The following is a 17,621-nucleotide window of genomic DNA, read 5'->3' on the forward strand; positions in this document are numbered from 1 at the left end:
ATGCCACAGCAGCATCCCAAGCCACTGGGTGACAACACTGAGTCTTCAACCCATTGAACTACCAGGGAAGTTCCAAAAAGTTGCTTTTTAACATAAACTAGTTTGTTTTTGTTTGTTTTTTGTGTTTTGTTTTTTAGAGCCGCACCCGCAGTATATGGAGGATCCCAGGCTAGGAATCTGATGGGAGCTGATCAGAGCTGTTGCTGCCAGCCTACGCCACAGCCACAGCAGTGCCAGATGCGAACCGTGTCTGTGACTTACACCACAGCTCACAGCAACGCCAGATCTTAACCCACTGAGCAAGGCCAGGGATCGAACCTAGTCGGATTTGATTTTGCTTCGCCACAACAGGAACTCTTTTTTTTTTTTTGCTTTTTAGGGCTGCACTTGCAGCATGTGGAGGTTCCCAGGCTAGGGGTTGAATTGGAGCTACAGCTGCTTGACCTATACCACAGCTCACGGCAACGCTGGATCCTTAACCACTGAGCAAGGCCAGGGATTGAACCCGAAACCTCATGGTTCCTAGTTGGATTTTTTCCATGGTACCATGATGGGAACTCCAACATCAACTAGTTATTAGCTACATGAATAATACGTGCTTTACAGTTAACAAAACACCTTTGTCACTACGGGTACCCTTGTCCTTAGAGGATTATTCTAGAAATGGTCTCTCAGATGACAGCATATAGTCAGAAATGGGACAGCAAGCTGCCTGGATGGTAGAATTGGTTGATACATGTCTAAGATGTATTTATGTAGTCTTTCCCCTTAGTTAATAAGTGTCTTTGTATGTTTTGGATCTTAGCTCACAATATGTCTTTGCTATAAATAAAATATTTAATGCTTATTCTTATAATCACAACTCCCATGGCATGGAAATAGCATGGTTATTACCACATTCATAAAAGCTTAGCAGCTTGGAGGAGACAGCTATAATTTTCTTTTTATAGTTTAGTCATGGAGCAAATGGAAAAAATAGACTAATTGTTTTGTATGTAACTATAACCCAAAATCAATTTGAAAAGTACAAACCCTGAGTCATTTAAATGGACAAAGTCTCCTCTACGTTTAAAATCTGTCATTGTTTTAAGAAATGGGCTATTTTATATTTTTTGTACTGTCTTCTCAAAGCCTGCTATTGAAAATGAAGAATAATTGTCTTATTTATTAATTATGTCTGCTTTTTGAAAGCACCGTAAAAGAGGAAAAGTCATTACTAAGAAGGGCAGGCAGATGACAAAGGAGCCACAGCTGTAATTTTCTTGTGAATGCTTTTAATGAGTTCCTTATTCACTTTTGCAATGCATGGTGTACTTTTAGGTATTTACAAATGTGAAAAGAATTTTCTAAAAGACTTTTTCTAAAGGGGAAAACAAATTAGACCTACTTATGGTGTGATTTGTCTGAGTGGCAGACTGACTTGCCTCTAGTGTAATGTTTAAATTGTTAACAAGGGGAAATTCCTTTTTTTTTTTCCTTTTTTGGCTGCACCCGTGGCATATGAAAGCTCCTAGGCTAAGGATTGAACCCACGCTACAGTAGTGACCCGAGCCTTTGCAGTGACAACGATGGATCCTTAACTCACTGCTCCATAAGGGAACTTAAGAAATTCCTTTTATTGATAGGTCCATCATTTGGACTAATACATAGAGAGATCTGTTAGTTGAATTTCATGACCTGAAGATAAGAGTTTAAAAAATACCTTCTAGGAGTTCCCTTCGTGGCGCAGTCGTTAACGAATCTGACTAGAAACCATGAGGTTGCGGGTTCGGTCCCTGCACTTGCTCAGTGGGTTAACGATCCGGCGTTGCCGTGAGCTGTGGTGTAGGTTGCAGACGCGGCTCGGATCCCGTGTTGCTGTGGCTCTGGCATAGGCTGGTGGCTACAGCTCCAATTCAACCCCTAGCCTGGGAACCTCCATATGCCGCGGGAGCGGCCCAAGAAATAGCAAAAAGACAAAAAAAAATAAAAAAATAAAAAATGCCTTCTAATTGTTTGGAAATTTTGTAGCCTGTCTTTAATTCAGCAGACAAATACAAAGCCTCTGCTCTCTGCCACATCTGTGTGTACTAAAATGCTGAGGACGTAGTTACAGTCTGCACCAGGCATTGAAAGCTTAGTTTCTCAAAATACTTTTAAGAGGACAGGGAATGATTGTGTCCACGGGCATATGTGCATACACATGTGTCAGAGCTGTTTTTACATTCATCTAGGTTAAATTTCAAGTTTCCAAGAAAGATTTTGAATGTATGGAGAATTCATTGACCACAGTTTGAAAATGACTGATATGACTTAAAGCTCATCATCACTCTCCTGCTTTAACAACTTTCAGTGGCTCTCAGAGGACAATGCCCAAACTCTTGTCATACTGCATTGTCATTTTCTGCATTATCTTTTAAGAGTGTCAGTACAGCAGGGCCTGTAAAACCTAACATCATATCCTCTCCAGGTGCTAGCCAGTAGGTATTTGCTTTTTCCCCCACCTCCTCTTAGTGTCTCTTATCACCACCTTGGCTATAAATACTCTTGACTGAGATCTTTTATACGACTCCATAATGGGCACCTGAAATGGTCCTTGGTGTTATTTTTAGTTATTCTTTTGGTGTCACAGCAGAAAACATGACCATGTCTTTTATACAGGCTGGATTCTGAGAAATTATCATAGGCATTTGTATCACTGAGAGAAGCTAGCAGTCAAGACATTTTGAAGGAAACCCTCCAGAAATGAATGAGTGCAGCACCCTCTCACTGGTCTGGTCACACCACAGAGGTGAGCACAGGGACTGGTGGTTAAAAACAAAGCAGCCCCTCTCTCATTGCATTTTCCCCATCTTAAAACACTGCCTTTTAATTCGTCAGTCCTCAGCAGAGGAATATAGCCAGGACTTCTTGGACACACAAGAGATAGATAAAATGGCCAAGATGTGGTCCTATATCATATATATAAGTGATGTGTTATCAATGAGTCTATGAAGGAAAACTAACAGTACATGTTACCTGCCCCCCCCCAGTCAGGAAACAATTCCAGGTCATCCTTGACAGAATAACCTTGACTATGGCCAAGACCTTTTCTCACCTATGCTAACTAAAAGAAAAATCTCTTAGCCACACTGCCACAGGCCCCTCTGAATACAGACAGTCCACATCAATAAGCAGGCTGGTTTTTTTTTTTTTTTTTTTTTTTTTTTTTATCTTTTTGCCATTTCTTGGGCTGCTCCCCCGGCATATGGAGGTTCCCAGGCTAGGGGTTGAATTGGAGCTGTAGCTGCCGGCCTACCCCAGAGCCACAGCAACGCAGGATCCAAGCCACATCTGCGACCTACACCACAGCTCATAGCAATGCTGGATCCTTAACCCACTGAGCAAGGCCAGGGATTGAACCCGCAACCTCATGATTCCCAGTCAGATTCATTAACCACTGAGCCACAACAGGTTATCCTAAGCAGGCTGGTTTTAAAACCTACCTGGAAGCTCCCTGTAAGTTACAATAAATGTAGATGAAAATAAGCAGTGTATGTAGAAACAAGTTGAGAACATACGTTCTTCTCAGAAGTCATCCCCCAGTGTAAAGTTAGAGCAAATCTAGATGAAAATAACCACACCTTTTTTAAGTTAACTTCCAGTGTTAGTGTGTGGCCCTGAGGGCTAACACACCATTTGCTTAGAGGCACAAAGCATACTTTTCCATCTTCTCCAAGAGGGGAGCCCATCCCTCTTACTCTAAGTCCAAGCAGAGACTTCATGAGTAATCACCTAAAGTGCTCAAATCCCATATCTGATTGCTCAGCTATGGGGTTTGAACACAACATATTTCTTTAGTTACGCATTGGGGAATCCTGAGCCTATGAGGTGAATGGCAAGTAATTACTACCTTGTAGGGTTACTTAGAGGGTTGGTGGTAATTTTATTTAAAAATCAGAAATAAATTAGAAAAAATTAAAAACAGAACAGGGGAGTTCCCGTCGTGGTGCAGTGGTTAACGAATCTGACTAGGAACCATGAGGTTGCAGGTTCGATCCCTGCCCTTGCTCAGTGGGTTAAGGATCCGGTGTTGCCGTGAGCTGTGGTGTAGGTTGCAGACACGGCTCGGATCCCGCGTTGCTGTGGCTCTGGCGCAGGCCGGTGGCTACAGCTCCGATTCAACCCCTAGCCTGGGAGCCTCCATATGCCGCGGGAGTGGCCCAAGAAATGGCAAAAAGACAAAAAAACCCAAAAAACAAACAAAAAAAAAAAACAGAACAAGGCCCAGGAAGTAGAATAGGTACATCGGTGCTACAGGTGTCCTCTGCTTACACCACTTTGCTTTTAGGAAAGACCTTCATGAGTACCTATTTTCACTGCATGAGAGAAATCTGGAAAGGATTTTTGCTTTTATGAAAAAAGGAGAAAAGCAAAAATAGCCTTTAGAGCCATTATGGAGGCAGCATGAACCCTGAGCAGAGACACTGACACTGCCAAGTTCCTTCCCCTAGAACTACACTCAGCATCAAACTGTCATGACTTTGAACTGTGTCTGTGGGTATCTGTGCTTTTATCTAGATTTATTTTGTATGTCTGTTAGCAAGATGTGTCCTAAGGTAACTGCTTCCTTGCTTTACACCATTTCGGCTTATAAAGGTTGCATAGGAATGTGCCATTTTCTACTTTTGGATAGTGAGGGAAGCCTGCATTATATTTATTATCACTCTCTCGGTTACTTCTTTCCACTCTTTTTCCCAAGGGCAACTGACTTACATGGCCCTTAAACACTTCCTGGAGTTCCCGCTGTGGTGCAGCAGGTTAAGGATCTGGCATTATCTCTACAGCAAATTTGATCCCTACCCCAGGAACTTCCATATGCCTTGGGTGCAGCCATAAAAGAGCAAATAAATAAGCACAGCACTCTCTACCTTCAAAAAGGATAGACAGGAATTTGACAAGCACAGAGCTTTTATTTTACATATCGTTTCCAAAGAGGACATTGTTTAAGTCAGCAGAATTTCCAAGAAAGTGACAGCAAAGGTAACTGGCTCAAGTCCCTCTGTGTACATCATGTACATCTCATGTCTGAGCACCTTGTGTGTCTGGCTTAAGTAAAGGTAAGGCAGTGTAGATTGTGCGGACACAAAATCTGTTCTGTGATCAGGAATGGCTACTACATGCATCACGCAAAATGCACAACCTGAAACATTTCAATCTGCAACCAAAGTTTCCTCAAGCAAAGATGCACGTGAACAATGACAGAACACATACAGAGCAACTTGGGCAGAGAGAATGGATAATGCCGTGGGGCCGTGAGGTTAGCGCACTGATCAAGAGCCCCAAGCAGGAGGAGCCGTCCCAGTGGCAGAGCAGGCTAAGGAGGGTGAGCAGCAGCCATCTCCAGCCACCTTGCGTTCCTTCCTGCCTTCACTCTAAGTTGAGCAGCTCCACGTCAAAGATGAGGGTGGCATTGGGAGGGATGACACCAGGGTGGCCCGTGGCTCCATACGCCACATCAGGGGTGCAGGTCAGCTTCGCCCTCTGCCCCAAGCTCATCTAGCAGGGATGGGGGCAGATGGGGAGAGGAGAAAGAGGACCCAGCTTGATTTAAAAGAAAAAAGTAAGATAACTATGGCATTTTCCCAAACCATCTTCATGGTAACTGCAGATCTGAGAAGAGTTGTTTTTTGGTTTTTGTTTTTTCTTTTTGGCCACCATGCAGCATATGGAGTTGCCAGGCCAGGGATCAGATCCGATCCACAGTTACGACCTACACCGCAGCTGGGGCAATGCCAGATCTTTTGACCCATTGCACTGTGCGGGGGATGAACCTGTCCTGGTGCTGCAGAGACACCACCAATCCCATTGCGCCACAGTGGGAACTCCTGAGATGAGTTTTATATGTGGCATATCTGAAGGGATGCTAAGAGTTGTGACAAATGTAGGTTCTGCCTCAGACTAGCAGAGAATTGACTATAGGATAATAACTTCCACAAAGTAGTCCCAAATTCATTCGTCCAACAAGCATTCCTGGTTATTCAAATAACGTACGACCCAAATACTTCGGTTTGTTCAAAATTTTTCCTCACCTTCCAAAGAAGCTTAAAGAGGGTGTACAAAGAGTCCATTTGGGAGTTCCCGTCACGGCACAGCAGAAATGAATCTGACTAGGATCCATGAGGATGCAGGTTTGATCCCTGGCCTTGCTCAGTGGGTTAAGGATCCAGCACTGCCATGAGCTGTGGTGTAGGTCGAAGATACAGCTTGGATCTTGCGTTGCTGTGGCTATGGTGTAGGCCAGCAGCTGCAGTTCCAATTGGACCCCTAGCCTGGGAACCTCCATATGCTGTGGGGGCGGCCCTAAAAAGCAAAAAAAGTAGGTGACAGGAGCAGTTCATTAGCAAGATCTAGAGATTAGAGGCCACAGCAAGAAGCATCATATGACTTTAAAGAGTATGAACCAGGGCTCATCATAGCAGTCCTCAAAAACCTGTCTGTCATTAGTGGGACAATTGGTGAAATCAATAATCAATTTTTAAATTTTTAATAACTGACTCAAAAATTTGACTAGATTGATTAATAGCATTATATCAATGTGAATGTCCTGGTTTAGATCATTGTACTCTGGTTACGTAAAATGTTAACACTTAGAGAAGCTGGGTAAAGGGTATATGGAAACTCTACTATATCTGTGGTATTTCTGCAAGTCTGAAATTGTCCTTTTTTTTAACTTAAAAAAACTACCTAATCAACTATAATAAAAAAAATTAAAAATAAATAAATAAAAGTCCCTTGGCCCACCTCACCCCAACTCTTCTGCTGCCTCAGTCCTGAACAGCTGGTAGCTCACAGGCTTGCTCAGAACTAGGGGAGGTGTGCTTGGAATGAGAACCCTTGGTGACACAAAAGAGTCATGCTGGCACTGAAAGGGGTAGGGACACAAAGCCAGGACTGAAACTAGGTGACATGGCCATGCCCTGGCAGTGGAGGCAGAGCAGTGGTGGTCTGTGATAGGGTGAGGGCAGACGGCGGAGCCCAGGCCCCCAGCTCCTCAAATCCCCCTTAAGAAGGATCCTCATCCTACCTGGGCTGCACCCTCTTCAAAACCTTTGATGACTTCCTGTTTGCCGATTCTGAACTTGAAAGGTTTGTTTCTGTCTCTGGAGGAATCAAATTTCTTCCCATTTTGGAGCATTCCTGTGAAAGCAAGGATAGGGTGGGCAAGAGCTGTGGTCATGAGTTAACTCCCAATTCGAGTTCAAAATGTCCAAAATGGAATGCCCTTTCTGCACAAACCTCCTGGTCTTCTAGTCCTCCCCATTCATCCCATTGACCAAGCAAGAAACTCGAACATTTCCACATACCGCCTATCACCAAATCCTATGTCATCTTTGGAGTCCAGCTATTTTCTATTCCTACCACTCTTTGGCCTCATCAAGGCTCCGTCATGTCTCACCTGTGTACAGGATCCAACTAATCTTTTTGCTCGGTTCTTCCATTCCATTCTCCAAACTGCACCCAGAATGATTTTTTTAAAACATATATCTGATCACATTACTCCCTTGTTTAAAATGCTTCAGGAGTTCCCGTCGTGGCACAGCAGAAACGAATCTGACTAGGAACCGTGAGGTTGTGTGTTTGATCCCTAGCCTCAATCAGTGGGTTAAGGATCCGATGTTGTTGTGAGCTGTTGTAGGTCGCAGATGCAGCTTGGATCCCGCGTTGCTGTGGCTATGGTGTAGCCTGGAAGCTGTAGCTCCAATTGGACCCCTAGCCTGGGAACCTTCATTTGCCATGGGTGTGGCCCTAAAAAGCAAAAAATAAAAATAAAATGCTTCAGTAACTTCCCCACCCAACCCCACCCCTGTGGCAGAATCTGTCTGGCCTAATAACCTTTCTCTGCCTTCCCCCACCTTCCCTTCCCTGCCCTATTCAGGTCATACCCTTCTCAAATACTTGTGCACATTACAACTTTTTTCATGTAGTTTCCTCCGTTTTCCCAGGCATTTACACCTCAGGATGAGCCCTAACCTGGTTTTTCCAGAGTTCCCCTGACATGTAAAACCCAAATACCATATCCTTTACTGGAGCGAACAGTGTAAAGTGCTCCAGCCAGTCAGTGGTGGCCTCCAGACCCCATAAAAAAGGCTGTATGAATCTAGAACCCAGAAATTATCTTCAGCAGTTTGGAGCATCCTTCAGCCTCCAGCGGCGGATAGCTCGTCATTTCTGATGTACATGTGTTATCTCAGTCCAGCTGCCTAAGACTCAAGAGCAGTTTTTCTATTTTTGTAATTATTGGTGATGCAAGCTCAAAGATCAGACCTTCTGTAAATGATGCTATTCTGTGACTTCTTCTTTGGCCCCTGGACCACAACAGAAGGCAATTTGGGACCAGAGAAAGATCTAGCTTATACATTCAGAGACGATTCTGACTTCACTCTGGCACTAACTCATTGTGTGAAGTTAGGCAAATCACTTCTTTCCTGGCCTCCGATTTGCCAAGTTTAACATGAGAATTCTGGGCTTGGTTAGTGTCTGAGCATCTGTGATTCTAATTCCTAATTCATACAACTTAAATGTATATAGGAGATATTTTTATTTACCTACTTTCTGGGCAGAATAAATTGAGCTCTTGCCCTGGGTACTAAATCTGGCAAAGGAGAAAACCCTATGGCACAGAGATACACACAGATGGATACTTCTATATCAAACACAGGAGATCAAGTACAAACTCAGGCATACACACTGGTTGCTAAGATATTCAGAGATGTGCTTGCATGCTCACATGCGCTTACGCACAAGCACTCAAAAGAAAAAGCCCAATGGCCAAACAGATGCTAAGAAAATGTTTAGGTACACAGATATAATACATTCACACAGACACACATATAGATAATACCCACAAACATACTCACTCATGTAGTCACACACTCCATTAACGATTGACTTCCGCTGGAGTTCCCATTGTGGTTCAGCAGAAACAAATCTGACTAGCATCCATGAGGTCGCAGGTTTGATCTCTGGCCCCACTCATTGGGTTAAGGATCCAGCATTGCCGTGAGTTGTGGTGTAGGTCACAGACGTAGCTCAGATCTGGCATTGCTGTGGCTATCATGTAGGCTGGCAGCTGTAGCTCTAATTTGACCCCTAGCCTGAGGAAGCTCCATATGCCCCATGTGCAGCCTAAAAAAGACAAAAAAAAAAAAAAAAGATTGACCCATTCCCTAATTTCTTCAGGTTTCATTTGGCAATCTGCTTCAAACTATAAACAGTTATCTACTACTGCCGGTTCAGCCATAACCTGCAGTCCAGAAACAGACCCACAGATATATGGTGACCTGATTTGACAAAGGTGCTACTGAAATGCAATGGAGAAAGGATGATTTTTATTATTAATGTTGCTGGATCAACTGTATATACAAATGGGGGAAAAAATGAACCTTGACCCCCTATCTCTCCCGCACATAAGAATCAATTCTAGGTAAATCACAGACCTAAATATGAAAGATAAAATAATAAAGTTATAAAATCATAAACAGAAGAATGTCTTTATCACCTAGGGACAGACAAAGATTCCTGAACTGAACACAAAAGTACTAAATATAAAAGACTTTAAAAGAGTTCCCTGGTGGTACAGCAGGTTAAAGATCCAGTGTTGTCATTGCTGTGGCGCAGGTTCGATCCCTGGCTCAGGAACTTAAGCATGCCACCAGCAGGGGCAAACAAAGAAAAAAGAAAGAAAAGATTGTAAGACTTAATTTAAATTAAGAACTTTTGTTCAAAAGATGCCAATAAGAGCAAAATGGCAAGCCATAGCATGGGAGATGTTTGGCATAAATATAACCAACATAAGACTCATCCAGAATACATAATGAAGTACAAATCAATAAGAAAAAGACAGCTAACCTATTTTTCTTTAAATGGGGGCATAGTAAAGAGAATATCCAAATATCCAGGAAGCACATGAAACTTCACTGATCATCAGGGCAGTGCAAGTCAAAACCACGATGGATGCCCTGGGCACTGCCCCCCAGCCCCAGAGTGGGCCAAAAACAAAACAAAAACCAGATATTACCAAGTATTGATGAGAATGTAGTCTAACCAGAACTCACATATTGCTAGTGACAGTGAAAACTGGCACAACTACTTTAGAAAGCTGTTTGGTAAGATCTGCTAAATCTAAGTATAGGTATAACCCTAAGCCCCAGCAATTCCACTTCTGGGTATCTAGCCAACCAGAATGTGTACATATACATACCGAGGCATCTACAAGATGGCTCAAAGCAACACAATTCATAATAGCTAAAAATTAACAACAACCTGGGACTTCCCTGGTGGCCTAGTGGTTAAGGACTCAGCATTGTCACTGCTGTGGCTCAGGTTACTGCTGTGGCTTGGGTTCAGTTCCTGGCCTGGGAACTCTTGCATGCTGGGGGCATGGCCAAAAACACTGACCACAACCCAAATGTTCAACTATAGAAAGTATAATTGCAGTATATTCATAAAATGACCTGTACAGGGATTTAAAAACCAGCAAACTACTCTGGATTAATCTCACGGACATAAAATGTGAAATAAGTGACATAATGAGTGAAATGAGCCAAACACAAGAGTACATACTCTATGGTTTCATTTACGTGAAGTTAAAAAACAGGCAAAACCAAGTTACAATGCTGGTTACCTTTGGGGAAGTGCAATGACTGGGGCAGGCATGAGGGAGACTCCTGGGGCTGTGGGAAATGTTTGTTGATCTGGGGAGTGGCTACATAAGTGTGATCACTTTTGAAAAATTTCATTGAGCTGTATATCTCAGAGCTATGTTCGCTAATATATTTGTATTTAATAAAAAAGTTTCCCCAAAAGTACCACACAGGGTTTGATGAGGCAGCCCCTCCCCAGACCAGAGCCGCTCATGGCTGATGTTAGTGTTTAATGCACATTGCATCCTGTCTGTATGTATTGTGAAAAGTCTTTGCAAAAGGATGTTGTGGTTTCAGTAACTTGATAAGTCCTGGTCTGTCTGCAACATGTAGAACAGATAAATCAATTACACAGGTCAGAGGCCCCAGAAGCCTCATGGTAATGAGGCCACATCACCGGGAGATAAAACACAGCTCCAGTCCACTGACGTCAGTGACTGGCAACACAGCTGTTGAGAAATACCCACACCGTCTCCTAGAATTAACCTGGCACTTCACACTGGTCCAGAGAACTGCTAAAAATGGCCCCATCTGACTGTGTCCTAGGAATTAAACTGGCCTTGCTGTCTGCTAAGTGGCTGTCACCAAATTTGCCACTTTGGGAAGCAGGTCACAAGGGAGAGCACTTACCCACCGCCCCAGAACAAACATCTGCTCATGATCTCCCTGCCAGTAGTCCTCAGGAACTCCATTCTAGTATGTTCCTCAGAGCACATGGCCTTTAATCCTCATCATCCAAGAGGGCTCAGCAGAGACGTGGGGCCCTTGTCCATTTCCACAGCACCCTGAGACAAGCACTGCCATCACCTGCCCCTCACACTGCTTCTGAGCCTCCAGCGACTTGTCTGCCCTTCCCCGCCCCACCCCAGCCCCAATGAAGGTAGGAGGGATGCTCTTTTTCACTCTTGTGCCCCTAGTGCCCAGCACAGCATCTTGTACACAGTAGGTGCTCAATAACAGCTGAATTGAGTAGTCTATTTCTAAAAAAAGAAGGGAAATTCTAAGGAAGCCAATCTCCTCTTGTCTAATAGCACTATAGGATGAGAAAAGGGAGTCTACAGGGAGGGTCAGGGCTCTCAGAGCTGGAAGAGGAATTTCCAAGTATCAGACAGAACTAGGAGGGGCAGGATTCCACCCTGCCTGCAACAGATGGAAGGGGAATGGAGATGGCTGGCTCAGTCAGGGGCTGGCATGCAATGGCCCCCGCTTGAATAAGAGAGGAGGGGTTCATCTTGCAAGCCCCCTTTCTCATGCCCTCAAGGCTGGCTAGAGGAGTGGGAGTTAGCTGGTCAGAGAAAGACTCGGCTGCTTGGGCTTTGGGCCTGATCCAGGGGAGCAGATACCTCTGCAGAGAGACCTACTACCTGGGGAGGGGCAGGTCTGGATGAGGGCAGAGGGAGCGAGGCCTACCTGTGTAGTGCACCACACACGTCTGGCCCTTCTTGGGGAATGTCCTTCCTGCAAAGAGACATGAGGGAGATGAATGAACAGTGCATTGGAAGAAAGTTGCCTGGGACATTTCAGGTGTGACCAAGAGCTCTGGCTCACATTCCCCTCCACACCAGAGAGATGCCCATGGCTCCAGTTCTGGCTCTTTGCTTCGTATTAGTCACTTCACCAGATTAGTTACTTTATCTCTCTGACTTTGAAACTTTACTCCCATGGGTTCCTCAACTCTACTCTCTCCTGGTTCTTTTCCTTCCTGTGATTACTCTTTTTACTTTCCTTCACCCATTCCACAAACATTTCTGACAGCCTACTTTCTGCTAGGCCTGGGTTAGATTCCAGAGACAGAGAGCAATCTATGAGCTCAGGATAAAGTTAGGGCAACAGACACATAAATAATAGATTACAATGAAGGGTGATACCTATGCTCAAGGATGAATAAACACAATCATTCACAAATATTTACTGAACACCTACTATGTGCAAGGCCTGGGCCTGATCTTGGGCTACACCAGTGAATCACACAGACAAGATCCCTACTCTTTTGAAACTTACTTTCTAGGAGTTCCCATTGTGGCTCAGTGGTTAATGAATCCCACTAGGAACCATGAGGTTTTGGGTTCGATCCCTGGCCTTGCTCAGTGGGTTGGGGATCCGGCATTGCTGTGAGCTGTGGTGTGGGTCTCAGACGCGGCTTGGATCTGGCATTGCTGTGGCTCTGGTGTAGGCCGGCAGCTACAGCTCCTATTAGACCCCTAGCCTGGGAACCTCCATATGCCGCGGGAGTGGCCCTAGAAATGGCAAAAAGACAAAAAGACAAAAAAAAAAAAAAGACAACAAAGATCATGATAAGTTCTCTAAAGAAAATAAACACAATGATCAATTAGAGAGAGATGCAGTGGAACAGGTCATCTTAGAAGGGGTGGTCTAGGACAGCTTCTCAGAGATGACATGTAAGCTGAAACTTGAAGAATGAGAAATACACTGGGAAAAGCAAGGCTGGAAGAGGGAGCAGGATGTGCACAAACTGTGAGGCCAGAAAGGACCAGCACATTTGCAAAATAGAAAGGAGCCTAGATGACTGGAAAGAAGAGAAGGAGGTGGAGACAAGTGGAAAAGAGCTGGATCATACAGGGCCTTGCAGAGCTGCACTGAATTCTAAGTGCTACAGGAAGCCACTGGAGGGTTTTAAGCAAGAGAATGACATAATCTGAATTAAGATTTTATAAGATCACTCTAGCTGCTGTGTGTAGGAGGGACAGTTAGGCGCCTGTTGCAATAATCCAGACAGAAAATCAATGATGGCTTGAATTAACGTGGCTGGCAGCAGAGAAGAGTAAAATAGACTGGAGATATATTTTAGAATTGGAGCTGACAGGGCATGCTAATGGCGTGGAGATGGGGTGCATGATGAGGGAGGAGGAGAAAACAAGCACAATGCCTAGGGATTAGATTTGAGCGAATGGAAGGACGGAGGAGCTGATTCCTGAGATGGGAAGACTAAGGAGGAACAGATTTGTGAGGGTGGCAATCTTGAGATGTCTATTAGACATCTGAGTTTGTACTGCAAGGAGGCAGATGGAGAGTCTGCACTAGAGATAAAATTTGGGTAGAATTTAAAGCCATAGGGCTGGATAGCAAAAACTTGGGAGGGCTAACAGCTGAGCCAACAGTTACATGGGGACCCAGAGGAGGGAGCAACTGGGAGTGTCAGGGAATGTATCAGAAAGGAGATAATGGTTAACTGGGTCTTAAAAGATGAGTAGTTTGCCAGAGGAAGGGAGATAATTTGGGAAAAGTTCAAAGGCCTTGGGTTGAACAGTAGTGGGAGCCTGTCTGGTTCCCTGCTACAAACCTAGGGCCCAGCACACAGTATATGCTCAATAAATATTTGCTGAATGACTAGTGTGTTTAACAACTTGCAGACAGCTTGATAAAGCTAGAGAAAGTCAGTGGTGGGGGGAGGGACTGATGGTAAGAGATGAGGCTGTAGCGTGGAAGGTAACAGGAGGCCATATGACTGTCTGCCTGGAAAAGGAGAAGGAAGGGTCATTAAAAATGTTATGCCCAGGGAGGGGCATGGTCAAAGATGCATTTTTAAACAATCCTCAGGCTGTGGTGAGGAAAACGGCGGGGTGGGCTGGGAGGCCAGGTGGAAGGCCAGGAGGTGAGACTGGAGATGAGACTAGTTTAGAGACTGCACAGAAATCTAGATGAGAGATGATGGTGGCCTGAACTAGGGCAGGGGTTAAGGAGATGGAGCCTTGAGATATTCAGCAGGAGAATTTAGCAGGATTGCTGTGGGCCTGACAAAGACCAGCATCCCTGGCATGGCAGCTTAGCTGCTGAAATATTAATTGGTACCTTCTCCCTTCTAGGTTACAGCACGGTAGCTGGCCCTTGTGTGCTTCCTTGACTCAGGGGTTTAGAATGAGCTAAAAGCAGAAAGCCAAAGCTCCTCCAGGCTTTGCCTAAAAATCTGATCCTTTTCAAGAAAAAATCCCACCTGTCCCTCGCCAGGGAGGGAGGATAGGGAGAGAAAACTCTAAAGGTTTCTTGAGCCAGGGAAGGAAGAAGAGGTCTCCAGACTCGAGGTAGAACTCTATGGCAGTTCCCGGGGGGTGTGATAGGGCCTTAAGGAGATAAGCACAGAAAAAGAAGCCTGTAGCCCATTGGTGAACCAAGGATGTGGCTGGGACTTCTAGGGACCACTATTTTTCAATAAGGAAGGTGGCCTGGAACCGAGTTACCTCAACTTTTCTGGGGGTATAGGGATGCCAGTAATGTCTGAGGTGCAGTCTGTCTGTCAAATCCTGCTGCGGCAGCAGTCTGACTTACGGTTGCTTTAAAAAAAATAAAGAAATAGCTACTCCTTGCTCATCCAGACTCGATTACACAAGGGTGATGCCTGGAATGTCTGGCTTGGGAAAGTAAGTGGTGCCAATCCCGTGGCAGGAAAGAGAGAACAGAGAGGAGAGCCTGGGAGTGGGGAAGACAAGGAGCATGAGTTCGGCGTTGGACTTGCCGACTTTCAGGGATCCATGGGACATCCAGATAGAGGCTGAGCAGCAGCTGGATAAAGGGACTACCGTGAACTCAGATTGGAGGTCTGGGCTAGAGGCTTAAGTTTGGAGGCCATTGGGTTGCAGCCCATAATGAAAGCAATGTGAGTGAACAGGATGGCCAGAGAGGCTGAGTGGGGCAGAGAGGATAAAGCAAGATGCAGAGGCAGCGGGGAAAGTGCTCCTCCCTTTCCAGACTGGCTCGACCCCCACAACGCCTCACCACCCAGATCCCAGGGACCGCCGGATCAGAGGCCCGGCGGCGAGGGCGTTAGAAGGGGGCTGCCCCAAGCAGAAGAGACCCCAAACATGTTCTTTCCCCTGTTTCCAGAGCTCACTCAGCAGGACAGGGAAGGCGGAGCTAAAACGCGGCCCTGGGAAATCAGCAGTAGCGGATAACCGAGCGGTTCCAGCCGCGCCAGGAGCAGCCTGAGGCCCTCGGGGCGGTGGCGGGCCGCAGACCCCAGCCTCCCAGCCGCAGCCTTCGTTCCTCTAGGTGAGCAGACGCGGAAGGGGATGGCGAAGGATGTCTGCTAGACCCCGAGCAGTTCTGTCTGGGGTCTTCTCTCGCCGCCCCCATCCTAGGCCCGCTTCCCCTGTTCAGCACCCTCCGCGCCACCTCGGAATCTGCCCCCCGCCCGCCGGGCTCCGCCCCGAGACCCCTCCTCCTCCCCCGGCTCCGCCACCCGGTACCGTCTCCCGGGGAAATGGTCTCGATCTCCACGCCCATCGCGGTCCCACTGGCCCCGCCTCCGAGGGTCCCTGCTGTTGCCCCGACCCCGGCTCGGCTCCGGCCCTGGCCCGCTGGCGCTCCGGCTCGCCTCCCCCGCCGCCACTGCAGAGTCGGAGGAGGTGCGGCTGGAGTCGGGACCTGCGCGGGGAGGGGCCACCGGGAAGGGGGCGGCGGGGCGGAGCGGCGCGGAAAGGTGGGGTCGACCAGGGCGGGGCCCCGGGGAAGGGACCCTGACGCGGCTGCTCGGCAGCTTGACCAGGCTAATGTGCTTTAACCCACCGACTGGGGAGAATGTCGAAGGAAGCAAGCAGATACTAGCACATCCACCCACCCATCCATCCATCCACCCATCCAGCTATCTATCCATCTATCCATTTATGCATCCATCTGTTTAACACATGTTTATCTAGCACCTACTCTGTGTTAAGCTCCGGGAGTCAACCCGGTCTCATAGACTGGAGGGGGAGGGGAAAGGTTGGCAACAAACCAACATTTTAATTAGACATGTTCACTGCCGTAGAATTCAGAACGTTATGGAAGGACCAGAGAGGATGGTCCCATCTAGGCTGTAGGGACAAGCTGGGGGCTGGGGACTGGGGGTGGGGGGGAGAAGAAACCAATCATTACTGACCTTTCCCCACCCACCCTAAACCCCCATTCTCCATCTCGAATAATTCTGACCCACGCATAGGTGGGTTCCCACCTTTCAAGACCGAGAACTGTGCCCTGGGGATACCAACTGAATTAAGACAGAATCGCTTCCTTGAAGAATTGAATCTGTGACAGATGGAGACACACACAGTTACAGCGTGGAGTGATTCGTGCTGTGGGATGAATGAATGAATGATGAGTAAGTTGTACCTTGAGCTCCTCCTCCACGCTGGGCCCTTCACCTCCACCCATAGGAGATCCAGGAATCCGGAAATATTATTTTTTGGAGGAGGTAGCATTTGCTTGACAAATGTATTGGACTTTAAATTTTCTCCCGCCCCCCCATTCTTCTCTGCACTGTTGCAGAAATTAACATGACAGCGACAAGTGGCGCTGGAAGATAAACAGGAGGAGAAAAGCCTGAGCAAATCAGATGTGGGCCCTAGAGGTATTGTTCTTCCACATATCCCCTCCCCAACTCTCCCAGATGGTTAGGGCAGAGACGTCAGGTTATCAGCATCCCTGAAGGAGGACTGCCAGTGTTGTTCAAGAAACATGATGGTCAACTGTACTGTGAGAGTCAGGATCTGAATTTCCAAAGTGTGGCCCAGAATCTCCCAGGGAATCTCCTTGAGCTGTGGCCATGGGCAGGCACTTTTGCGGTTAGTGTAGAAACAGGGGTTTGTAATTGGGACAGGTCCACGAAGCGGCTTCAGTTAAATGCCACTATTTGGTGTATGGACGAGAACACTTGCTCTGAGGCGATTTTATCATATTTTAAAGAGGTCCTCAACTCCTTCTCAACCCCCTTCCTCCACCCCCCCAAAAAAAAGGTTAAAAAACCGTGTTGACTGTAGAGCGCCCAGACGCCTTCTTAGACTAAAAGACCCGATGGGAAAATGAGGGAAAGCGCTAAACCTCTCACGGAATTGTGGCAGGCTTACCGTCGGTGGTCTGCACCGTGAATACAACTCCCAGAAGTCCGTGCGGCAAAGCCGGAGCTTATTGGCCAGTGGGAAGGACCCTCTCCTAACAGGACACAAAGAACAGCCAATAGAGATGGGT

At 46.3% G+C, this 17,621-nt stretch overlaps 1 protein-coding gene across 3 annotated transcripts; it reads right to left on the bottom strand.

Annotated features, from left to right (window-relative positions):
* On the bottom strand, positions 4,912 to 17,583 carry FKBP1B (FK506 binding protein 1B). Of its 3 annotated transcripts, none has more exons than XM_021087779.1 (4): positions 17,501 to 17,583; positions 12,075 to 12,122; positions 7,046 to 7,158; positions 4,912 to 5,517 (listed from the first exon to the last, which is right to left on the bottom strand). In XM_021087779.1, the coding sequence occupies exons 3-4, from the start codon at positions 7,154 to 7,156 to the stop codon at positions 5,389 to 5,391; spliced, it is 240 nt and encodes a 79-aa protein (XP_020943438.1). In that variant the 5' UTR covers positions 7,157 to 7,158; positions 12,075 to 12,122; positions 17,501 to 17,583; the 3' UTR covers positions 4,912 to 5,388. The 3 variants fall into 3 exon arrangements, with proteins under 3 accessions (XP_020943438.1, XP_013851759.1, XP_003125413.1); XM_013996305.2 differs by lacking the exon at positions 17,501 to 17,583 and adding an exon at positions 15,866 to 16,057 and having other exon boundaries at positions 4,912 to 5,562; XM_003125365.5 differs by lacking the exon at positions 17,501 to 17,583 and adding an exon at positions 15,866 to 16,052.

This window comes from Sus scrofa, chromosome 3 (genome assembly GCF_000003025.6).
Source record: "Sus scrofa isolate TJ Tabasco breed Duroc chromosome 3, Sscrofa11.1, whole genome shotgun sequence".
NCBI classification, from domain to species: Eukaryota; Metazoa; Chordata; class Mammalia; order Artiodactyla; family Suidae; genus Sus; species Sus scrofa.